The following is a 25,238-nucleotide window of genomic DNA, read 5'->3' as shown; positions in this document are numbered from 1 at the left end:
AAATTTAATTTAAATTTAATGCACTATTAAGCAGAAACACCGTCAAACCAACTTAATCAAATATCTACACAGACAGTCCAAAAATACTGAAATTAATCTTTGAGCTGCGATTTTGTTTTCTGTCCACCTAACAAACATAAGTTCAATGCTCACTCTCCCATTAGCTCTGTTTTGGGCTCCACCAACTTCCGAGGGAAAGGTCTGTCTCTTTAACTCCTACAGTAAATGCTCCACTATGTTCACCAGCTGCTTGATACAAGGTGGTCGAATGAGTTTTAGAGCTTTTTTCTCTGAAAACAGCTGCATGCTGAAAAGACAAGGTCGATGGGAGCAAAGAACGAAACAAAGCTGCAGGCCATAAACCCAAAACAACAAGCTGAAAGGCACTAAAACTGTCTGTAGAGTTGAGGGGATCTGCAGAGCTTTTGTTGAACATGTTGAATAAGCCAAATGTTGAATCGCTGCCAATGGTGAATTGGTGGTGGCGGCTGCGGCGTGATGACATACTCCCCATTGTCACAGCATGCTTGATTTATGGGCCTTTTGGATATTGTCTATGATGGTGTGGCTTTCACTCTTTCTGCTGTGATCTCAGAATTGACAGTATAGTATAGAGTGTTGCCATGTTTATTTGTTATATCATGCAAATCTGGAAGTTCTATACATTTAGTTCTGTGGTGTTCCCTCTGCATAGTGCGTAGTACATAGGCAAGTGTGTGAACAATTACATTCATGACACAGCCAGTTGTCTACGCCAAATGGTTAAAAAGCAAATTTGATTATAATTTGGAACGAGGATGTAAACACATTTCCTACATTTACTGATTGGTTGCATATAATATTTTTTAATTTTGAAGCATTGCCGAGCCAGAGCAGAACCAGAAGAGCTGTGGACGGGCACAGTGCAGGAATAGTCTCCAGTAATGAAGCATCTCTGGGGTCCTAATTACACCGGGTTGAGGAGATTGCCTCCTCTAGACACTGCGGTGCTGACAGCATACTACTGACAGAGTAGTGCGTTTCACACTGCCATTACACTAGAAGAGACAGCCATTTCTTTTATCCAAGTAATTCCTTTGGCATCAATGATTTATCTGTGCTGTCACACCAAGGAGCCTGTGTTATAGAGCAGGTCCTCCATATATGCATGATAGCTCAGGTAAAAGGGAGGACAAACATGGCACAGCCATTGTCATGTAGGTTTAATCAATCTGGGAACAAGAAAAAAATTTAATGTCCCTAAAAACCTAATTCATCTGGATTTTTTCCCAAAATAAATGAAAGCTGATCATGCTGATAAGACCAAGGTTAAATGATCTCCACAAGGACACTAGCTCATTGTAACATATACAGGTTAAAAAAATGTGTGTAACATAGCAAATGTGGTCATAAAAACATACTGAATTAGAAATTTCTGCATGGGAGTGTTAGACAAAAATCTAAAATAAGATCCTCAGTCATCATAAATGTTCACCTTTTTTGGATTCTTTAGTCACTGTGGAGGCACGTGAGAAAAACAAAGTATTCCCTGATTTCCGCGTAAAACACAGGGTGAGTAATTGATATACAAATAATCATTTGGGGGTGAAGTATTCCTACAGGAGGATTGCAATACTTCATGTACACTGGGTTAACTTTCTTGTAACACCTGAATGAAAGCATAACCAAGCACAATTTAGGTAGCCAAAAAATTCACATTAACAACTAGGGTTAATACATTTGATTGATGCAATAATATCGTAGTCAATGTGGAGCAGGCTGAGGTAGTGTATGTTGGAGGGGTTCACTGAAGACAGGCGAAGTGATGAGGATATCATCACTTTACAAGCAGATCTGCTTTTAAATGTTGGCCTGATGGGGCCATAATGATCTAAATTGTTTAATAAAGAAAGGTCAGTTCAATTCAAACAGGCTCCACAAACACTTAAAATTATAAATACAGACTGGTCGATATGAGCTAGGAAAGCCTGTAGTATAACAGAGATTTTTTGGATGAGATTGTCAATATTAATCACAAAAATGTGAGCTCAGTTTCACCGACATTAGCACCCTTCAAAATGCTTTGTACTGCATTAAGGATGGGCCACTCCAGTTTCCTTTTTAAAATACCTTATGCATGTTCAAGAGCATTACTACAGTGAAAGTATCTAACTCTGGTCCCAGTACTAACCCTAGGAGTAATGTTCCAAAATTGACAAAAAATGGTTTAAACACTTAACTTAATTATCATGATTTCAGCTAATGATTGGATTTTAATGTATTTGTAAATGTGGCTTTGGCACAAACTGATCAAAACTGTTTAACTTTTGAGTAAACTTGGTGATATAAAATGCCCACAGGATCACAGGATGATACATGACACAAAAGAGAGTGTGATGAGATGGTATCAGACCTGAGAGGAGAGCAGGGCCTGAGGCAGCAGGTCAGAGACATGGATGGAGACAGGAGGACCAGTCCAGTTACTCTGGGCAAACATGTGGAGGCAAGACACAGCCAGGGCCATCACTGCCAGCTCCCTGCAGCAGGACAGACAAAACACACACTGGACTCAGTGGAAAGAAACACTGTAGAGACGTGATGATATCTAAAGATGCTTCAAGAATGAAAAAAAACAAACATCCTAAAGGTATTAACAGATGCTCACACGTGTTTATAGAAAAGCACAGTGACGTCTTTTTCTAGCTGTCATCTGACTCTCCAGGCAATTAGAGGGTTTTTAAAACAGGTAGTGAGCAGTGACATGCTTTGCTGCCTTTCAATTAGACTGAGAAAGTGATGGAAGGTGATAGAAGAGAGGAAAGGGATCCAGTCAGAGGAGGAGCAATATGTGCTGCATTCAACATTTACTCATTGACACTTCTCCCCTGAGTGCGACAAGGAAGATGTTAAGCTGTCCTTATTAAAATTTAATCATTTACAACAAAGGCGGTGAAAAGAGAACAAACAAGCACCCCTGAGATCAGTTTTGTGCTACACTCCACTACTTTTACTGCCCAACCCACCTCATCAGGTCAATGTGGAGAGACACTACCCAGGCTAAAGACATTAAAACCCAATTATTCACAACTCCACATTTCATGTTACCATACATTTCATGTCTTAAGTCAACAGGGTATCTACCATCAACTGTAAAAATAATGGACACAATGGATGGATAAAATTACCTATAGCGACAAAAGAGTTTTTTGAATACACCATGTTGACTGTCTCTTTGAACTGTATGGAAGATTACAGAAATTGATGGAATTACTTTTTGAGGCTTCCAATTGTCATAATTAAAAGCTAATTGGGAAAGCCACTGTGTTTTAATGGAGAGTGCACATGTATTCAAGGGCCTACCCTTACACCTCGTTTCCACTTGAGACTAGCGTCCGTAGATCTGTAAATACACCGATGATGCCCTTAGTGTCCAAGGAAAGGAAGTGCATTTCTTTATGGATGGATAGATCAGGTCTACCAACTGAAGTGAAGGAAACAGCCTGATAGCTAAGCTAGTACACTATCATACTGTCTCTCTGAAATCCACCACAAAAGTTTTTCGTTTTTTTTAACTAACTCAAGACAAAGTCTGGACCGAAATATTACGGAGGGAAGGAGTTTCGCAGGCACATCGGATATCACGGAGATTCCCAAAAGAATAAATGGACTTCTGGTTGATTTGTCTCCGCGTACATACTTAAGTGGAAACGAGGCGTAATGGTGTGGTCACACCTAATCCTAACCTAACTTGTGTTACCAATGTGAATATGGCTGCTGGAGTGTTTTTTAGAGTATTTCGCAACTACCAAATATTCACCCTTAACAGCTAGCTCAAAAATCAGTGCTTCCTTGGTTCATAATAAAGTACAACTGATAGCTGCAATCAAGTGATGTAAACAAGGTGAACACTGAAGCTCCATGCTCTTAAACAAGATGACAACACTCTTTATTGTTGTTCATACTATCAGCATATTGTCAGACATGAGTGAAATTAACATTGGCGATTATTTGCCTCCAGTTTACTTCCATTCAGTGAAAATGAGGTGTGAATAAAACATTTGCTTCTGGTGGCAAAGCAAATTTTCATCTTCTCATCGCGTCAAGTTCAACAGGTGAAGTCACAGCCTCAACCAACAGCAAAGAAGTGTGTGTGGAGGAGACACCAATTGTTGCCATGTTTAACCAGCTGATACTGTATGATATTGGCCATGAAAAATACAAACGCCCCCTCACTGGCAGTGAGCTGGGAGACAGGCATGGAATTAAAGAAACTGGAAAATGTACTAATAACATCATATTTTGTGGTATTTATTAGCAAGCTAGCAAATTACACACATACACATTGGCCGGCGGACCTCATGGTTATTCAAGTCTTTAGGTTGACTTTGTATGTCAGGGGTGTCCAAACTTTTTTGAATGGGAACCAGGCCCAGCAGCAGATCGCCAGGTGCTGTGACAGTGAAACTTAACAGTTTGTTGCGCTGGGTCTGAAAATGTGCTTTCCCTCACTTCTGCAGCAGCTGCTCCTCTCATCTATACAGCTGACTGGATCGACTGATGAGTTAACCACCCTGCAACTGAAACTCCACATACTGCTACTGAAAGAAGAAAGAACTCATCAAGAATGCCGGCTGTGCTGCATTTAAGGAGCTGCAAAAATCTCTGGGTCCCCTTTAAAGAGGGGACCCAGAATGACACAAAGGCGCACACACACACACACGAAAATAAAAGTGTAAGGAGGCTCCATAGCCCACGTCAAATAGATACAGATGTGCACCTGGATTGTTGGATACTTACATGCATGTATATAGCTTAAACCTTTGACGGTTACAGGAGTACACATTTACAAATGTACTGTCTACCAGCTACTAGGGGTGGGGAAAAAAATCTAAACAGCATAGTGTTGTGATATTTTTGTGTGGCAATATCATATTGTCACACAGTGTCAAGTATCATTTGTTTTGTTGTTGTTTTTTTTTTATAAATTATTAATATTACAAATACAAATTAAATTTTAGCTAGCTTACTAGTAAGTATAATCAATTGCTTTTTCACTCCACTACATACATTTTGCTGCAAATAAAATGACTTAAGTGAGATGAACAGACTGAAAACTTTCTCTTATTAGATAATATGCATGTTGACAAAATTTTCCTTCGAGGACATAATTTACGATTGAAAAAGGTAGTAAACTGCAAAATATAATATGTTGTATAGCAATACTCAGCATATTGCAGCACCTTTAAAATCACAATAATATTGTATCGTGACCCAAGTATCCTGATAATATCGTATCGTGGAGCCTGTGGTGATTCCCACCCCTACCAGCTACCACAGTTAAAACATACTGTATTTGGGAAATCGTCCAGTTGATTTGATGGCTGGTGTCCTTTCCTGCTGTATTACCTGTTGTTCTGGTCGTCCTTGGTGCCAGAAGTAAGGTAAAGCAGGACTCGTTTCTCCAGGTGGGCCTCGATGTCCTCCCCCTCGCTGCAGCTGCCATCTCCAGTGAGCAGATCTAACACCTGGGGGCTCAGCAGGACCGCCTCGAAGTCCCCCTCCATCAAGGACTCCAGCAGAGAGCCCGCCTCTGGAAGAAAAAATCTTTATTAGTGTGAGGTCACATGAAGCATGCCCTTATTCATTTGGTTATATTCATGGAGACCACATGTAAATAATGTGATTACACACAATGGCAACATACACCGATGAGCCAAAATATTAAAACCACTGACAGGTGAAGTGAATATCACTGATCATCTTGTTACCGTGCAATGTTTTGCTGGGAAACCTTGGGTCCTGGCATTCATGTGAATGCCACTTGACACGCACCACCCACCCAAACACTGCTGATGACAGAGCACCCCTTCAATGGCAATGGCACTCCCCAATGGCAGTTGCCCCCCAGCAGAACAATGCACTATGCCACACTGCAAAAACTGTTTAGGAATGGCCCAAGGAATGTGACAAAGAGCTCGGGGTTGACTTGGGCTCCAAATTCCCCAGATCCCAATTCGATCGAGCAGCTTCGAGACATAACAGTACCCAAGAGCCAAGTCTGATCCAGGGTCAGGCCTTCTTGGATCAGACTTGGCTCTGGCCTGTTGAGGTATGGACACAGGACTTCAAGGGTTGTTCTGTGTTGTCTGGCACCAGGACATTGGCACGGAATTCTTTGAGTCCTGTGGGGTTGTAAAGTGGGGTGCGGTGCGTCCCACAGATGATGATCAAATTGGGATCTGGAAAATTTGGCAGCTAGGCTGACGCTTTGAGCTCTGTCGGGATCTTCGGGCCATTCCTAATTTTTTGCAGTGTGGAATGGCCCTTAGTCCTGCTGGGGTTCACTGCATTCTGGGAGTGCCGTTGCCATGAGGGGGTTGTTCTAAGTCTACAACAGTGTTTGGGTGGGTGGAGCGTGTCAGGGGACATCCATATGAAGGCCAGAACCCAAGATTTCCCTGCAGAGCATTACATTTAGGGCTGGGGTGAATTTGGTATTGATATTGTTTAAATTGCCTCATTAATCAAATAATGGAAAAATAATCGATAATCGAAAAAATAATTGTTAAACTAATCGAAAAATGAATAGTTAGATTAGTCAATTCAAACTCTACCTGGAAATGAGCTCATGTGGATCAGCCTCATATCCCGCCCTCTACATGCCCACATTCAACCATAAATGGTCAATGCAAAGCACCTCATGAATGTTGATGCACAGAAATGAGCCTTTTCATCAGCGAGTCTTTACAGTGAATCATGGCAAAAACAGAATGTCACCACAGCATTTTTGTTTGCAGTAGGGATGCACAACAATAGCAGCATGTCATCGGTATCGGCCAATACTGGCTTTAAATGAACTGTCCAAATCGGCCAACAGGCTTTTTCTTATTTTGCACAGTGAATGAATAACATATATATAGAAAAATGTTCTATTTCATGTCTCCATCTGCTGGTGGGCCATCACGATAAAAGTATGCACGCATAATATGATATTAGTTCCACTAAAGAAGAGACTTGATGATCACTAAAATTAGGTGGGGAAAAAAACTGGATAAATCACTATCGGTTATCGGCCACATAGTTGTTATATATCACCATATCCGATATTTGCAATAATAATCCAATATTGTGCATCCCTAGTTTAGAACAATCAGACTGCTTCACACCTCGCCAAAATGATTGCAACAACTAGTGGTACCCCCCTACTCTCTGATATTACTTGAAAATGCAAGTCTGATATGTAATCACAATTAATTTATTTATTTACTGAAGTTTTGTTGTGGGCTTTGTTAAACATTGCATGTTAATTTCAAAGTGAAAAGTTATGTTGTTTATACGAAGATTACAGAGACCAGGTTGCATTTACACAATCCATATGTGCAGGAGGTGAAGATATGTGGTGGTGAGGTAACTGGAGAAGGCAGAGTGTGTTGCAGATACCATGATGTCAGCAGTCATGTTCACTGCAGCAATTTTACACAGAAAAAATATGAAAACTAAGATTGTCCTTGGTGATATATGTACAGTATCAGAATATATTGACAACTGCTGATGGTCTGTGCAGTTCTTCAATGTTATTTGATGCTATCTTGGATTTCTACAGCCAATGATGATAATTTCATCAGTTAGCATAGTTAAAGGGAAATTTCGGTTTATTTCAACCTGTCTCCTATCGTCCTAAATTTGTTTCAAGTGACTAGTGACATAAAAATAATAGTTAGCATGTTAGCCGTTAGCCTAGATACAGCCAGGGCGCATAGTAGCGTCAGACCTGTTAAAACGTAAGTGAACGGGCAACCTTCAAGTGCAGTTAGTCCACTAAACAAGGTTTTTTTCCACAAAGACCGCCTCATATCGTTAGGATAAATGTCAGAGAACATATAGAAAACGACATGTAAACGCGTTGTCTTACCTTACCGGTGTGGTGCCATGTTTGTTTACCATCTAGCTCTGCTTTCCAAAGCACAGCCGAAATATATCTCGCGAGCTCTAGGTAAAGCCCAGCTGGATACTACTCCAGGTGGAGGTGTCTCGTCCTCGGTCACATCCAGACCTTGAAAATAAGGCTGCAACCGGTCCCATTCCTTGCCACAGAGGCATTCCTTTTCTGTGGGCACTGGGGCACAGCATTCACAGGTACACCACCAATCTCCAGAGCTACGCAGCCTTGCAGCAGCCATTCCTCCTCTCTCGTCCTCTATCTGTTGTGCCTCTCTCTCTCTCTCCTCCTCCGTTCTTCAATTTCACGTAGCTCTTCGTCAGTGTATTCTGGCTCAAATAAATAAAGGCGGCCATCAAACTCTGCAAAATCAAATTCCTCCTCCACAAAGTCGAAGTCTGGCAAAAAGTCAGCCATTATTCTATAAATCTTTCATAAAATAAATGAATCAACTTTTCAGGCTACTGTCCGGTTCTGCCTTCCAGCTGTCGCTGCTTGTTCTCGCGATATTTCGGCCGCGCTTTGGAAAGCAGAGCTAGATGGTAAACAAACATGGCACCACACCGGTAAGGTAAGACAACACGTTTACATGTCGTTTTCTATATGTTCTCTGACATTTATCCTAACGATATGAGGCGGTCTCTGTGGAAAAAAAAGCTTGTTTAGTGGACTAACTTTGCGCTTGAAGGTTGCCCGTTCACTTACGTTTTAACAGGTCTGACACTACTATGCGCCCCGACTGTATCTAGGCTAACAGCTAACATGCTAACTATTATTTTTATGTCACTAGTCACTTGAAACAAATTTAGGACGATAGGAGACAGGTTGAAATAAACCGAAATTTCCCTTTAACATTGAGGTGAAAAGGATTCAGTATATTCATTTTTATATTCATTCATTTAAAATCAAGGAAAGGCAAGCCAAACTTTCCTGAATCTTGCCACATCAATCAATTAATAAATCAATCAATCAGTCAAATCAAGTCATATAAGATACAGTTTCAGTGAAATGCAATCCTGTCAGTTCCTAAAATGAAGGAACTACAATCACATTCAGTTTGTGTATAAAGCTGGATTTGTTTGCAATAGTGCAATGTGAAATCAAAACTACAACTTAATTAAAGCCAAAGAAAACATCCAATATGTAATTACACCTTTAGTCTTGTTTGATTGCGTCCTCCGGGACTTCATATCAAATTACATTGTTTATTATACAATAAAGCTTTGTACTGATTTGAAGGGGGACAAGGGTGTGTGTCAAAACAATTATGAAGTCCAAGTGGACAACAGTGGTGTTTGATTTTAATTGAGAGCACTGAGAAAACTGCTGTGTTTATATAATTTGTCTAATTTCCCATGCAGCCTCCTGACAGACACTGGCAGGCACGGTTGAAGAAAACCGAGCTCTGTGCTCCGCCCCCAAGCTCTAGCCAATTTAACAATCCTTGTCTGATATTGTTTTGCAGCAATTTTTAATCTAACTCCATATTCTCATTAAATCAATGAGCATATTGAAGCCTTCCCTGAAGATAAGGCGTACAGCATGTGAACATTTGGCTAGCTGAGTATCCCACACTGTCGCACACTTGGTGTATGTTGAGGAGGGCCAGCCAAGGAGGCTGATGGTGAGATGGGGAAAAATGTTGATTTATGAAAGGACAGAGGGCGGCTGCTGGGCCGCTGCTTCCCAACCAGAAATAACTGTGGTGTGCATGGTTCAACATCTCTCAGCCTTTCATTAGCTTTTTATTTGTGGAGGGAGACTGGCTTGGCTCATTAGCATTGATTGCTTTGTGTTCCCCCAGTGGAGAGAACAGAGAGAGAAAAGGGAAGGAGCTGCTGCTCTGAGCTGCATGATGAAGCCAGGCTAACGAGAGAAAACACTCCAAGTTGTCTCCATGCCAGTCCTCACACAAAATACGGTGAGTACTGACAAAAGAAGCAATGTCAGCTTCAACCCTCTTCCATGATTGTCTTCCCTCTTCAAAAAAATCTCTACATCCAAGAGAACAGTATTCAGCCAATCTCCCGACAACTCTGCATGCCTCAAATGCTAAAACTACGCAATCTCTTTTGCTACTGAGGGAATTCAAGCAATTTCCTGCTGGCTGGGAGGATGAGGGCTAGTGCTGGACTTCACGTAACAAACTAGATCAGCTGCTGTTTTCTGAAATTGAACAGGCAAAAGCAAAATAAAGCTCCTCGAGTGAATTCTTTGGTTATTCTACAACTGACTATGATTTGACATTGTTAAAGCTAGGGTAAAGTTTGGTTCTGTTTTTGTTTTACAAATATAAAACCTCCATGGATGAAAAAAAATCATAATGGAAATAGTCATTGACCTTGTTTGCAATTCGATGTGTCCCATCAATAGTTTTACAGACGTCTCTTTTCCAATTATAGCCAATGGAGAAAATGCTTTTTGCACCAACCCAAAAGGATGACAAGCTAAAAGTCTAAAGAAAGTAATAAAGATTCTGACAACAAACAAAATAAAACACGGCAATATTGGCAAAGTGTTTCAGAGGTGGAGAGAAAATATTGACAACAGAACCAGAACAGTAAAGCTGGTGATGGTTATTGATGGTTTCAGCTGTAGATTGTAGGAGACACTGTGTAGCCTTACTTCTAGACTTGTCAAAGGTTTTAATGCTGTTAATCACAGACTACTTCTGGATAAATTGGCCTTGCCAGGTTTTGATGAAGCATCCTTTAAATGGTTTCAGGATTACCTCTCTGATAGAACCCAGTGTATAAATGCTGCAGGAGTGCATTCAAATTTTTCTAAGAATAAAAGATGGTGCACCACAAGGTTCAATATTAGGTCCACTGTTGTTCACTTTGTATACAAATGATATCTGTGCTTCTGTAGAAAACTGTAAAGCACATTTTTATGCAATGACATGATTCTTTCTGCTTGCACACTATCGATAGAGGAAGCTGTATCAAACCTTCAGTGTGCATTTGACTGCGTGCTGAAATCCTTAAAAAAAAATCTTAGACTGATTTTAAATGAACCCAAAACTAAATTCATGTTATTCACAAGGTCAAGGAAGTGTGATCTTGTCACCTATTCCATCCATTCCCTGAATGACACCTACATTGAACATGTTACAGATTACTAATACCTTTGGCATTTGGCGAGATGACAAGCTTTCATTTAAAACACACATGGATGAGCTCACAAAGACAGTGAAAATTAGACTGGGTGCACTGTACAGATTTAAATCATGCTTCTCTTTAGAAAATAGAAGGATAATTATTCAGTCTACTACTGACACAATGGCAGCTGGTTGGTAACAAATGATCTCAAATTACAAGCAATAAACAAAAATATGTTTCTGAAAACATCTGAGGTGATAAAATAGCAATGTGGTAACATAATTAGCTGATCATTGATCAGCGCTGCCTACATTTAAGGATGGATCTCAGTTTTGTATGCCTCCATTTTCACTACACAGAATACAGCATGTCACCCACTTCCTGTTTACAAAATTTCACTTTTACAGCTTATCAGGGCAGTAAAATATGTTTCTGAAGACGTTTAGGCAAGAAATAAACAATGCCGTAAAACTACCTTGGTATATTTGATAAGACCTGCATAGTTTTACCATTTAATGGGACTTTGGTCTGAGTTTGAGAGAGAAGAGGGGCAGCTCCCTCTCTTGATTGACTTATATACTTATAGGAACTGTAGGGGGCGATGTGGTTTGGGGTAGAGTGAGTGCGTGGTGAGCAGGCAGAGTCTCGGTCAGAAGACATCAATAGTATGGAGTGAGGTCAAGGAGGAGGCAGGTTACGATGCAACACAGCTTCTTTTTTTTTTTAACTTGAATTAAATGTTTCTTTTCCTTGTTATTTATTTCTTGTGTCTGGGTATCTGTGTGCTGCATCAAAAAGAGACATAAACATACAATAGAGAGATACAATGAGTGATCCATTCATGAATGATCCATCTCTAACAATCAAACAAACTAATGAAATAAATCCTATTAATGCTGATATTCCATATTCACTATTCAATCAATTCAACTTGGAAGTTGCCACAACGCACATGTACACCATATACAAACAACTAAAGAGGCCATAATAGCCAAAGTCAATCACAGGTAAATCAATGGTCAGGAGCAAACAATTCACAAGGCAGACAAGAAGCAAACTACCTGCAATAGTATCAAGAGTAACCAAACTGATAAATTGAGACTCACGTTAACTGTGAAGATGCACACATCAAACACCGGATGCACAAGGCTGTGGAGTGAAGGCAAGCAATGAGTGAGAGATGGGTGATCAAACAATTTATGGTCTCTGCCACTGCTACAGGGTTTCCTGGGCAGGTGAAGTCAGCGTGGTTTAGAAAGGTAGCCTGCAGTTTCACTCTGGCACTTTCACCCCTTGTGGGATGGTGAATTGGGAATAGGTGAAAACACATATAAATCAAAGGAGTTTTTCAATACTCTTTGTGTCCATGGTGGCGGCGTGGTTGGCAAGCAATACAAAAATGCATTAGTACAATTTGTAGTTTCAGCAACAGCCCCAGAGCCAGCTCAAAATTGCTGGATTCACGTCATTCGGCAGTTTTTTAGCGAAGAGCACGTGCCTTTGTAGTGTCAATGCCATGAATTGCACAAATGAGAGAAGCAAACTTTCAGACTCATTAAAGGCATTTGTGGTATTGCACACAGCTGTACGCACAGGAAATGATGGGAGTAGTTGTATAAAGAATGAAAGACAGGAGTTTGAGAGAAAGGTTAAAACTCTGCCTACTTTCACACCTTTGTACACGTTGCCAGTCACCTTGTTTGGGTTGTCTGTTTCTGTTGGCATTGGAAGGCAATTTGAGCAAAGGTACCACCAATCGGTTTTGCTCTGAGGAGCTCAGGTGTTAGGCCTACATACCTGACATACAACTGTCAGGACGCTTTATCACTCTTAATCAATAGGCTCTCTACAAGTCACCTTTACTTTACTATGCTGTGCACCCACAACTTCAGACTCATCAGTGTCAAAGATGAGGTCACATGCTCACATTCAGACATGAAGCCAGATTTCTGCCCCACTTAGGCACACCTGCAAGTCAGTCACATGATCCCCTTAACTGTATCCTTGGCTTTAATAAGCAACAGCAGTGTGACTAATGTTGTATGGAGGTGTGGAGATTTTCATCTCAGAGCTGATCTAATGAAACCCAGGGGCTGCCATAATCGCAAAGTGAGAAGGAGGGGGAGAACAAGGAGGAAGAAGGGCTCTAGCTTTATGAGGGGGAAAATGAAAGCCTGAGGTATGGCCACATGTTTAATGACATTTCAGCCTCTCTTCAGGTCTGCCAATGAAATGGCAGCAATTATGGAAAACAAGACAGAAGCCCTCAAATTAGTCCATAATTCATTAAGGTTCAGGCAATGGAGACGAAGGAAGGGAAAGGGGGGGGGGGGTCCTACTCACATGCACCAACATACTACCAACTCAAAGAGCAGAGATGCTCAGATCACAAACCACACATAGGGAGTGATACTTCATCCTTTATTCAGGACACCATTACTCAACTAGATCTTAACTCAGCAAATAGTGGTTTGCTGCTGTATTAATGTTCTGAATGCCGCATACAGAATTTTTAACTGTTGATAAATTGCCTGTAACGCATTGAAATAACACAGCTGCAGACTAGTTAATGTTACACACTGTATTTTTATGAGTTTCTTGATCCAAATGGTCACGGTTCAAAAAATATTAAGTTGACAAGCTTAAATTATTGATATGATGTGAATGAGAGCTTGGTTGAGAGAATTGACATGATGCGATCTAGAAAGAAGATTGGAACTGAAGAAACACTCAGTCCATTTGTGCTTTTACAGTGGAGTCACAGAGTGGACGTTCCTCCCTCACAAACTGTCTTTGACAAGTACCGGCAGCAACGTGCTGAGACCACAAAGACCAACATCAGCCAAGTTTAATTTAGGCTTGTCGTCAAGGTACTGAGAAAATTAACATGAATTAGTGACAGCTGGTATGACGTACCACTGGCAACGTTTGTCATTTTAACCACTGAAAATGACTCTGAGCACTGACTGAAATGAAAAGCTCAAGCTGAATGTTTTCAACACTGCTCTCTAATTTATTATTAGCATCAAAGCTTAGTGAATGTGTGTATCTTTCCAACTTCAACAATATCTGAGATGGCAGAGAGCAATGCACCTGTGGAGATCACAACTCCTGTTGCAATTAAACTTTGTGATAGAGGAGGTTGAATGCCTCATGCAGTTATCCGATCGGTCAAATGAAAAATAAAAGTGCAGAATGTAAGGTTTTCTGAAAATAAACTGCACACTATATCACTGAAGTCCTTCCAGCTGAGCTGCAAGTACAAGGCTGTCTCACCACCAGGCATCGACCAAGACTGATAAGAAAGATATGACATAGAAGTTAACTCTTGAAGTCAAAAATGTCCTACACAACATTACATTACTAGCGTTTCATACCTCTGGAATGCTGAATGGAAGAGCCTTACTTTTTTGCCCAACAGCTAATGTTAGCTGTCCAGCTGTTCCAACATACAAGCATATCCCTATCAGAAGCTTTGTAATGCAACCATGATCTAAATTTGTCATATCCAAAATTGTAAATCTGATGCTAAATATCTTCTGTGGTTATTTATTCATTCTTATTTCAGGCATCCACTAGCCGTGGTTCACGATGCCTTTAAGTCTGTCAACCAATAACTGGCTGTGTTCCTGACCTGAAGACCAATCAGAGGCTGTGTCCCTGATTGTGTGTCCCTGTTAAGAGAAGTTTGACATCAGGCACAGTCATTCGATGCAGCAGTAACATAGTTGGAGGGACGAAGAACTACGGTCTATTTCTATTTCAAAATATCACTTGAAACTCTGTAAAAACTTAAAATTAAAATTAAGTTTTACAGAAGGACACCTGACAGATCTTTCATCAAATTATTGTTAGATAGTGACTGGCCCATTTCTAATTCAAGAACAATAAATTAGAGTTTTATGAGATGCTGTCTTTGAACGGGTCTGCGGTCAAACTGGACTGTTCAGCTAGGCTTGGGCAGTATTACGGTATTAAGGTGTTTAGAGATCCCAACAGTATGATTTTCAATACTATGAAATGTATTGACACCCCTCTTTCTATGCCACGAGTATTGTCACAAATAACTTTATCACGAGAAAACTTCTTCCAGTAAAGAAAAACAGTTTATTAGCCACATGATTTTATTCAACTGCCAGTCCACCACCATCTTCTGCATATCATCACCAACCAGCCCACTAATGTGTCAGTATATGTCGAGGCAATCAGGTCCTCCAGCAAGAAACAGGGTTGGGCACTGAAAATGACAATATGACATAGTGCCAATATGGCACCGGTTCTTATACAACCGGTACCTACTGAACCCAATTACAATGCAAATTTCAGTGCGTCATTTCGGTGCCAGATTGTGTGTGTACTGCCTAGCGAATGTATGGTTGAAGAAAAGAGCGTGTGTGCATGTGTGACTATTAAGTTAGACACAGTAGTGCCAGTGGCGTACAGTAGTTAAGTTGGGCCCCAGTAACAGATTCCGTATCAAAACAGCTATTATCACAAAAATACCAAATAAAAAAAATGTAGTATTCCTTTTACTGGAAACTGCCCTTTTAAAAGTTTTTAATGACATTTTAACGGCAAATGATAGTGGCAACTATGTTGTTCTTGTCCTGCTCGACTTGACGGCTGCCTTTGACACTGTAGACCACAACATTTTGTTAAAACGTCTGCAGCAGCTAGTGGGCATTGGTGGTAGCGCCCTGGACTGGTTCAGGTCCTACTTAGCCGACAGGACTATATGTGTTGGTCTTGGTGCGTGTGAATCCTCCTCCGTTCCGCTTTTATATGGGGTCCCACAGGGTTCAATTTTAGGACCCCTGCTTTTCTCCCTGTATATGCTTCCCCTAGGGTCTATCCTCAGAAAGCATGGTGTTGCTTTTCATTGCTATGCTGATGACAGCCAGATATATGTCCCCCTGAGTAAAAGCCATGCCTTTTCCCTCAAACCCCTGCTGTCATGTCTTGAAGATATCAAAGCCTGGATGGCCCTAAACTTTTTAAATTTTAATGAGAAAAAAACAGAGGTGATGGTGTTTGGCCCCAGCGGTGTTTCCTCCCCTGTTGATCTGGGTCCTTTGGCAGTTTATGCAAAGTCTACTGTTACTAACTTGGGTTTTAAGATGGACAGTGATTTTAAATTGGACCGTCAAATTAGTGCAGTTGTAAAGTCGAGTTTCTTTCACCTCAGGCAGCTTGCGAAGGTGAAGCCTTTTCTTGCACATCAGCACTTTGAAGCAGTAATCCATGCCTTCATTACATCTCGGCTGGATTACTGTAATGCACTTTATTTTGGAGTTAGCCAGTCCTCCCTTGCACGTCTCCAGTTAGTCCAGAATGCTGCAGCTCGTCTGCTAACTGGAGTACGAATGAGAGAGCACATTACACCCATCCTGGCCTCCCTCCACTGGCTGCCTGTGCACTTTAGAGTTCATTTTAAGATCCTTTTATTTGTTTTTAAATCTTTAAATGGCCTCACCCCGCCCTACCTCTCTGAGCTTCTTCACCCCTACGCCCCTGCCCGGTGCCTCAGGTCAGCTGATCAGCTGCTCCTTGAGGTACCGAGGTCTAAGCGAACGCTTAGAGGAGACCATGCATTCTCCGTTGCTGCTCCAAAAATGTGGAATAATCTACCTCTGCACATCAGACAGGCCTCCTCACTGTCTGTTTTTAAAACCCACCTTAAAACCCACTTTTACTCACTGGCTTTTAACCCAGCATGAGACCTCGCTCTGTTTTATTTGTTTGTTGTTTTTATTGTTTTTTGTTTTAACTGCTTTTTATTATCTCACTGTTTTGTTGTTTTATGACCTCCTATGTACAGCACTTTGTTTCAGCTGTGGTTGTTTTAAAGCGCTTTATAAATAAAGTTGAGTTGAGTTGAGTTGAGTTTATTTATAGTTTAAATAGTTTATGTAAAACAAACCTACAGTTTTATTATAGATTGATACTATTTCACAAAAGAAGAAAAAAGAGTGACAGAGATGGGTTTGCCCAGAGATACTGGATGAAGCGAGATACCCAACTCAGCTCACTTCCTGATTCAGTGACGTCAGCGCCACGCCCCCGTAGGAGACTTGCGGCAGCTCTGAATGTATTGTCGTCAATGAGGAAAATGAACGTGATCACAATTTATGGTCAATTCTTTCAATTCAATTCTAAAGTAAATATTGGGTTCATTTTCCACAAGCCACACATCTTACCAACATTCTGACACTAAAGCTGCATTTTTCATCCGCACAGATCAAGAGAAAGTTAACTTTATTTGAGCCCTGTCCATCTCAGAAAACAAGTTCTCGCGAGATCTCGTGATCTTGATAAACAGGCGGTAAAATCAGTTAGTTTACAGTTATTTACCGCTAGTAATAAATAAAAAATGCCCAAGCTTTGTGCAGCAATAGGCTGCAATAATAGGAAGAATGTATTTTCATTCCACCTGCTTCTCGATCTGCATACACAGACATCCACAGAGCCTCTGTTCAACACGGTGGTGGGGAGGGGGGTTGAGGGAGAACAGGCTCTGATTGGAGGGACAGCTAACCACGCCCACTTAGGAGACAGGAAGAGTAACCGTTTTCTTAACATTGGATAAGCCTACAGTTGGGGATCTCCCTTCATCCAGTATCTCTGGTTTGCCTTCTCCATATATAGCGGGCATGTGCTCAATTCTTGTGCTGCTGGATTTGAGTGTAGCCTTTGACACAATTGATCATGGCATTCTTTTAGATAGACTGAGGCACTGGGTGGGTGTATCTGGTACTGCCCTAAACTGGTTCGCTTCATACTTGTCAGACAGCAAGTTTTGTGTGTCCATTAAGAATGTCATGTCATCCATTTCCCATGTCAAGTACAGTGTGCCTCAAGGGTCAATCCTTGGTCCTATCCTGTTTTCATTATACAAGCTCCCCCTTGGTGATGTCGTCCGTTGACATGGTGTTTATTTTCACTGTTATGCAGATGACACTCAGCTGTACCTCCCTCTTAAACCAACTGACAACAAAATATAACCTGCCCCAAGCAAGAAGGGCACTTAGTTCTTTTTTTTCATTATTTTGTGGACCATGAGTAATTAAACCCAGTAAGACCTGTCTAAGCAGGTTAACTGCATATCAGAAACACACAACTGTAGGCCAGATAATATCACGCATGTTGCATTGACTTCCATCACCATTAGCTCACCCTTACATGATTCTAAATCACAAATACCATCATATATCATACATCCCGTTGAAATGGTGTGAAAAAAATAGATACCACCCAAGCCTATAGAATTAGAATAGCCTATAAAATTGCGCCAAAGTTTAAACCACTGAGTTGCTAACGGTTCGGTTTGGGAGAAGGTACACAGTGAGACTACGGGTAATCAAAGCTGACAGCCCGGCGTCAGTTGACTGACAGAAGACACACGCTATGCAAACAGGAGACACCTGAGACAGAGAGCGTGGTTTGACAGCTCATTGTATAACGCAGTGTGGACTCCCGCTGTGGGGACCTCCTGCCAGCCGTGCCGGTGAGCTCCGGCTCAGTGCAGCTGCTGACAGATGTGAGCGGGACGCCGCTCGACACTGTGCAAGTGTTGGGAATAAAGATGTCACGTCAGACTCTGGTAGTAAAGTCTGTCAATATAAATCCAGCTACTTCGGTTGTCAGCACAAAGCTATGCAAAGCGATATAACAACGGATTTGACATGCGGCTAGTTCTCAGGCTTAACCTCCGTTAGCTAAAGCTCCATCTGAATTTCACTCTAACCCCCACCTTAGTGTTATTTTGAGATTGAGAAAATTAGACGAACTACAGCTGGCGCTTGCTAATGTTAAAATCACAAGTTGTCTTACTTAGTGATACGGATCTGGTTGCCCACGCGTGAGGCCAATTAATATTGCCGAAAATTTAATGGGGTCTGGCATGACGTTCGGACACGCGAGAGTGGCTCGTATCGTTGCTAACAGCTCGCTTAGCAGTGATTCAACTCATGTGAATTTCTTTTAGCTGGAGCGGAGCTGCGGGCATTACGTTAAAACGCTGTTATTACTAGCAAAGGCTAAACCATCACCGGGTAAAAGCCTCACGCTGCTGCGTTTAACATGAAATGTCACTTTCTTTAAGCGACCACAGTCTGCCATTGTAGCCATTTTTAAAGCGCTCATCGCATAACGGAATCTGCTCGCCGAAGTGTTAACAGCTACGTGGTGGAATAATAAAACACAGCCCGAGGTCTCACCTGAAGTACTGAAAATACTCTGCTTCCATTCCGCTGCTTCGCTGGGTGTTAAAAAGCCTCGGAGGACGGGGATCTCTACGTCCAGCGGCATTGTAACGCCTCTGCTCCCTGTTACAGTGACGGGGAAGCGTCTGTCTTCAGTCCGGACTGACGGAGATCAAAAACGGTGATTAATCGCTTTATGAATGAGCCTAGTCGGTGTTCCTCAGTCAGAGATAAAATGTTTAATTCCACCCATGTGGTGCAAGCGGCATCAGTGAGCAGCCATGACAGATGCGCATTGCATTGTGGGAGAACTAATCAAATGAAGACTACACAGGGATGATGGCTGTTGGGAGGAGTTTGTCTTCGGGACTTTCTGTCAGAAAGCCTCTTCTCAGTTACTTTAGGAAGAAGATCACGCTTTGGGTTAAAATGAATGGATTTCTACCAGAAAGGGCTTTCTGTCAGGCTCCTCCAATCTGCTGAACGTTAGGTAGCCTAGTTTCAAAGATGTGGACGCGATGTTGCATTTCCCACCTTAACGCCTGTTCACTGCAGTTACTGCTGGCTCTATTTACCAGCATGTTACTGTACTGATGGTTGATGTATCTGCCTGTCCCAACCAACAAATATGACATTATGAAACCATATACATTTTTTACCAACATACAAGGAAGAAAATTTTATTGCTAAATTTAAAATAATATCTAACTAACAGATGTATGATGTAGCTGAGTGCTTTATAAAGAAATCCATGAGAAAAGTATATGATTTGACAGAATTTAAAAAAAAAAAAAAAAAAAAAGTATTCAAACATTAAGGACAATACATGTGAATCCAGGGACGTCCCTAGCACATTTGGTGCCCTAGGCAAGCCCCCCACCCCACCCCATGTTTGCTGCAGCTCAACAGTCAAAATACAAATAAACAACCCATCTAACAATAAAAACTAAGATAAAGATATGTGCTAATTTGTGTTCAGTAACAAGTTGTACATGTGACACAACAATCATATAAATTGTTTATCAATTTAAAAAATGACAAATTAACTTGTTCAGAAGAATAAACAATAAAATATGACACTGCAAAATAATAATAAATATGAGCAATGCTAATGGTACGATAAGGGTGCACTTTTCTGCTACCTTTACCATTGAACGATGATTTTAGCGCATGTGTAACATAGTTAAAAAATGTTCATGTTAAAATTTATGGTTTAATTCCGCTAACTGGGACAACAGCGTCATCTGCTGTTACCTGCAGTCAGCAGTAGTAGCAAAGGATTATGGGTAGCACTTCAAAGAAATGGATGATCTGCATGAATGTCTGTGGACAAAGTAATATTAACTAACTTCTAAAAGCACCTAAAACTTAAGCTGACTGTATTTTGTTTGATATTACTGGTCTAATGTTGATTTTGCCATATTTTTATTAAGTCAGCTGTAGGTTTCCATGTGTTTTATTGTTGGTAAAAATTATTCCTCGGGCATCGCTAGCTAAAAGTATCTTTTCAGAGAGAGCACCTGCTGTGTCCACAAGCAATAATGATTTTGCTCTATCGTCCATTGTTTTGACTGCAGGTATGTGTGTGTACCAAAATGTTTTATAGTGTTGTTGTTATATATTTTATGGAGTGTGGCAATGTTGGAAAAATGCCAGTTGAGGTTATTTAATTGTTAAAACATGTAAAACAAACTAAAAAAAAGGGTGGCAGTCCAGTTTATGAAATCTATTGTATATTTGTGTGTTAACATTTTATTTTTGTTTATTGTATATATTTTTTTAATAAATGTAAACGTGAAAAATTTTAAAATCTGAATAAGCAGAAATTCCATAAAAGAGAAACTGATCATCTGCATTGAGAGAGAGCACGTACTGTGTCCACAAGCGATGATGATTTTGCTCTATTGTTCTGTTTTGACTGCAGATAAACTAAACCTGAACTGTGACAACCCAGACCAGCTCTCAGAGGTTTATTCAAGAGAGGACATCCCACACAAAGGTCACACATTTTGATTAATTTATTGTTTTGTATAGCTTTTGTATTGTTAGTTTGTTTTTATACATATATTTATTCGTTTATTGCATTTCTATTTCTGTTATCACTTTTACATCTTCTTTTCTATTGTTACAGGTTGTGGGAGGGGGGAGGGTGTGGCAGTTGTTCAATGTGTTGCCCTGTAACTATGGCAAAACTTCAATAAAAATATATTCAAAATTAACAATAATAATAATTATAATAATATTATTATAATAGCCTAATAGTATTAGTATAGATGAAGGCGTTCTTAGCATTCGCCTATACTACCTATGCCACTGGCCGGCCCTGTCTGGACCTTCAGAGGAGTATAATGTCACAACCCTGCTCAAGGCTGGACTTGAAACTCAGGTACTTAGCACCAAATTCCAGGCCCTATGCATGAGTAGTCCCTGCATTCTCCTCCTCTCTTCATCAGTGTCTCTCACACTGATTTTTTTTTATTTTTTACAAAGTCATATTGCTTTCTTTTGCCTTATTTTCTTTCTGTCTTTCTTTTTTTTTTTGGAACCCTGATTTCTCTTTTTGGGGTAAAGACATGACAGTGTAGCTGGTGCTCCAACATTATGAGGAGACAATAGGCTTGTTTGAGATGAACTGCGCCTCCCCTGAAAGGTGGACAAAATCAGGCGGCTGCAGCAGGGGGCAGTGACAAAAAGCCATGGTCATGTCTGACAGTTTCCAGCAGCCTTCAGTCTGTACAAAAAACCACAGAGACAGTCACATCCTGTTCGATCTGAGGCCGATTTATTACAATGTTATCAGACCCATATCACAGTTTGATTGCAGTCTCCAATTGCTTTGTGGAGTAACATATTAAAATGTTTTCCAGGCAATCTGTAATTTATATTCATGGTTCAAACTCCATGTTACACAAATTCTTATGTAAATCAGCATCATATCAGTTCGCTGAAGCAGAGCAGACCTGTCCCCTGACTGAAAACAGTCCAGTGTTAATATACAAAAAATCCACACAGAAACATGCAGAAAAGTTTTTTTTTTTGAACATCACTCATATTCTTACCTATTTTCACCCAGTGTATTATTCACTCTCTGTAATGTCATTTAGTGCTTTGACATGTAATTGATAACCTGGTTGGTGGTGTTGGTGCCAAAGCCTCAATAAAGCAGAACTACTCTGAGCTGTTTCTCAGATATCCCTTTCAAAACTAATGCAGCATCACAGAGGCCACCAGTGGTGTGTAGAATACAATAGAGAAAGGATCCGCCGCCCAAAAGTGGTGCAACAACACACAGATGAGCAAGTCTGATTTGGATCTACAAAGACTGCACTTCAGATGCTCTTATCTGTGGCTCAGGAGGTAGAGCAGGTCATCCACCAATTAGAAGATTGGTTGTTCTTTCCTCAACTCCTCCAGTCTGTATTTTGGCAACATAATGAATGTGTGTATATCATATGCAAGATGTCTTCTTTATTGAGTATTACACATTGCTCTTAAAAACTGTGGTCAGTCAAACTAATACACGTTTTTGCTGTGACTGCTCAGAGGAATCCTACAGAGCCAGTTGAAATTGTCTTTCCATAGAACATAACTTTTGTTTTGCACACAGGCTATACCATTATAAAGTATAATGGGTGCCCACAGCAACAGGGAGGAAAAGTCATCTTAATTGTCATACTGATTTCCACAGAGCTATAAGCTGAAATCTTACTGTTCTTGACAGCATCTGGGGCCTCATTTATAAACGTGGCGTACATACAGAAAGCGCTGTACGGCACTTTCCACTCAAACTTTGGGATTTATAAAAATCAAACTTGACGGGAAAATGTGTAATCTTCCACGGAAGCTCTGACCCACGTGTATGCACAAAAACTGACATGAGAAACATCGACCCTCGTGGTACAGTAGAAAGATGAAAAGGAAGAAATGTGAATTTGACATCATTGTGTAAAATAAAGACAGATATGACCCCTTACGTTTTATATATGAAGAGCGCACTTGCAAAACTGATAAAAATGAATAAGTGAAAAAACATGTCTTTGACTGACAGGCCCTGGTATGTACACATACAGAAAACACGAGTTAGGAGACTAAATACAAACTGATATCTTTGTTTAAAAAGAACTCCTCGGGTATATTCTATAATTATTAGATAATCTGAGGAACTTTGGTCTGTGAAATAATGATGTGAACAGTTCAGTTCAACAGTTCCACAGGAGTGCAGAGTGCCACTGTTATCCTATATGAGCCAATATACTGTGTTTTATAATGTGTTTGTTTTATGGCTTTTCGCTGTGTGTTAAATGTGTAAATGTCATTGTAAAGCACTGTGTCACTGTTACAAAAAGTGTAAACAAATAACGTGTATTAATATTTATCTCATGTGTTTGAAGTTGCCCCTCAGTTACAATCAGGGAATTCCTTTCCACATGCAATCAGCTGATGGGTGGGTATAAAAACCAGCAATCATAGCATGTAAAGATGCACACTGGCTTATTTGGCACTGTTAGAGGATGTGGTGGATGGGAGACTCCAGAAGCAGGGGATATTCAGCTGACCTACTGGCCAACAATGATGAGTGACTTAAGAGCCGGTGATGCTGGATCTCTGCGCTGCGTCTGGCCCAGCGTTACAAAGAAGCACCCGCAGGAACCAAGCAGTGCCGGTGCTGTGCTGCACAATGTGGCACAGCTGAAAAACGTGCCACTACCACTTAATGCCCCGACCCTGACCTCTGTCCCAAGGCATTTGAGCCAAACAGCTATGGCAACTGTATATCTCATTTAGAGTTCTTAATTCTTACCGTCACTAAAACTGTGACAGTCAGCTGGAAACATCCCTCGGTTTTCTGTCTCAGACCACTTCTTCTTGACTTCTGAAACAGTCTGAGGTGGCAGCATTTACAGCATCTGCCACCAGCTGCCACTCCGCTGCAGTTTTAGCCTTAGTAATGCCCATACCAAGTCCCCCAAACAACATTGTCTCTGTTATCAACCTCCCCAACAAGAACTTCAACTTCACATTGTGTCAAGTTTCGTTTTTTACTGTTTAATGCTACATTTGCCGTGCTCTTCTTCGTACTGTTTCTTGTTAATGAATATTAATTCAGGGCGTTTCACTGGCCATTTATAGGCATCTATGGGTGGGGCCAGACGCTCGCTCACCTGCGTTTAGTTTTTGTTCTGCTTCCATTTGGATTTTGAGTTGCCTGCCTGTATCGGATGTTTTTGATCTTTTGTTAAAGACTCAAACTGTATGTTGGTCTGCATTTGGGTCCTCCTCTGAACTTACTCGTGACATGGATGATATTACGCAAGATCGTTATAAACAGAACATATGTTACGATATGACAAATGTAAAACAGTAACAAGGTATAACTGATGACAGAGAAATATCCTAAGTTACTGTAGGAATCATTTTTAAATTATTAATGTTAGAAAATAAAACATAATTATTCGGGATATTATATGAACATTATATGGGTTTTAAAAAATTACATATTTTTTTTCTTTTAATGAGTCAACACTAAGTAATGTGAGTGAACTGACTTAAGTATAAAGTCTGTTGTTACAAAAAAAAAGAAGAAAAAAGAACAATTTTTTTGCACTCCTAATGAATAATGCAATTTTAAATTAAGTATTGGCAGCAGTTTGAAATAAACACAAGAAACTTGCGCTCCAGAAAAGGGATCAGCACCCAGTGAAAATAGCCTATGGCACAGCTTACCTATGTAGATCAGTGAGCAATGATAACTAACATGTCTTTGGGGTCATCAGGTGGGAACCTCCCTTCATCTGTGTTTTGTCTAGTTGGTCCCACAACACCGTCAGGAGGCTAGACCGTGATCTCTGGCGTCCCAGAGACACTCCCCTAATGCCAGCTCTCACTGCTCCTCAACACAACAACCCTCTTTTCCTTACCACTGCTACCGCAGCCAAAACAGCATGCCACTTTTAACAAACCCTATCTTACATTTCCCTACAAGCGTGGTATTTCAAATATATGGTTAATAATTAAGAG

The 25,238-nt window shown here is 40.7% G+C and overlaps 1 protein-coding gene across 1 annotated transcript in view; it reads right to left on the bottom strand.

The window, feature by feature from the left end:
• Positions 1-19,534, bottom strand: part of ttc27 (tetratricopeptide repeat domain 27) — a 122,425-nt gene extending 102,891 nt beyond the window's left edge. Inside the window, exons 1-3 of the mRNA XM_033612370.2 lie at positions 19,236-19,534; positions 5,386-5,569; positions 2,393-2,516 (exon numbers count right to left, since the gene is read on the bottom strand). Of these exons, the coding sequence (XP_033468261.2) occupies positions 2,393-2,516; positions 5,386-5,569; positions 19,236-19,326 (399 nt within the window). The 5' untranslated portion in view covers positions 19,327-19,534. The remainder of the gene's footprint in view (positions 1-2,392; positions 2,517-5,385; positions 5,570-19,235) is intronic.
• Between the last annotated feature and the right edge of the window lie 5,704 nt (positions 19,535-25,238).

The sequence above is a fragment of the Epinephelus lanceolatus genome, chromosome 17 (genome assembly GCF_041903045.1).
Source record: "Epinephelus lanceolatus isolate andai-2023 chromosome 17, ASM4190304v1, whole genome shotgun sequence".
Classification (NCBI taxonomy): domain Eukaryota; kingdom Metazoa; phylum Chordata; class Actinopteri; order Perciformes; family Serranidae; genus Epinephelus; species Epinephelus lanceolatus.
This window is presented reverse-complemented; position numbering and strand designations above follow the sequence as displayed.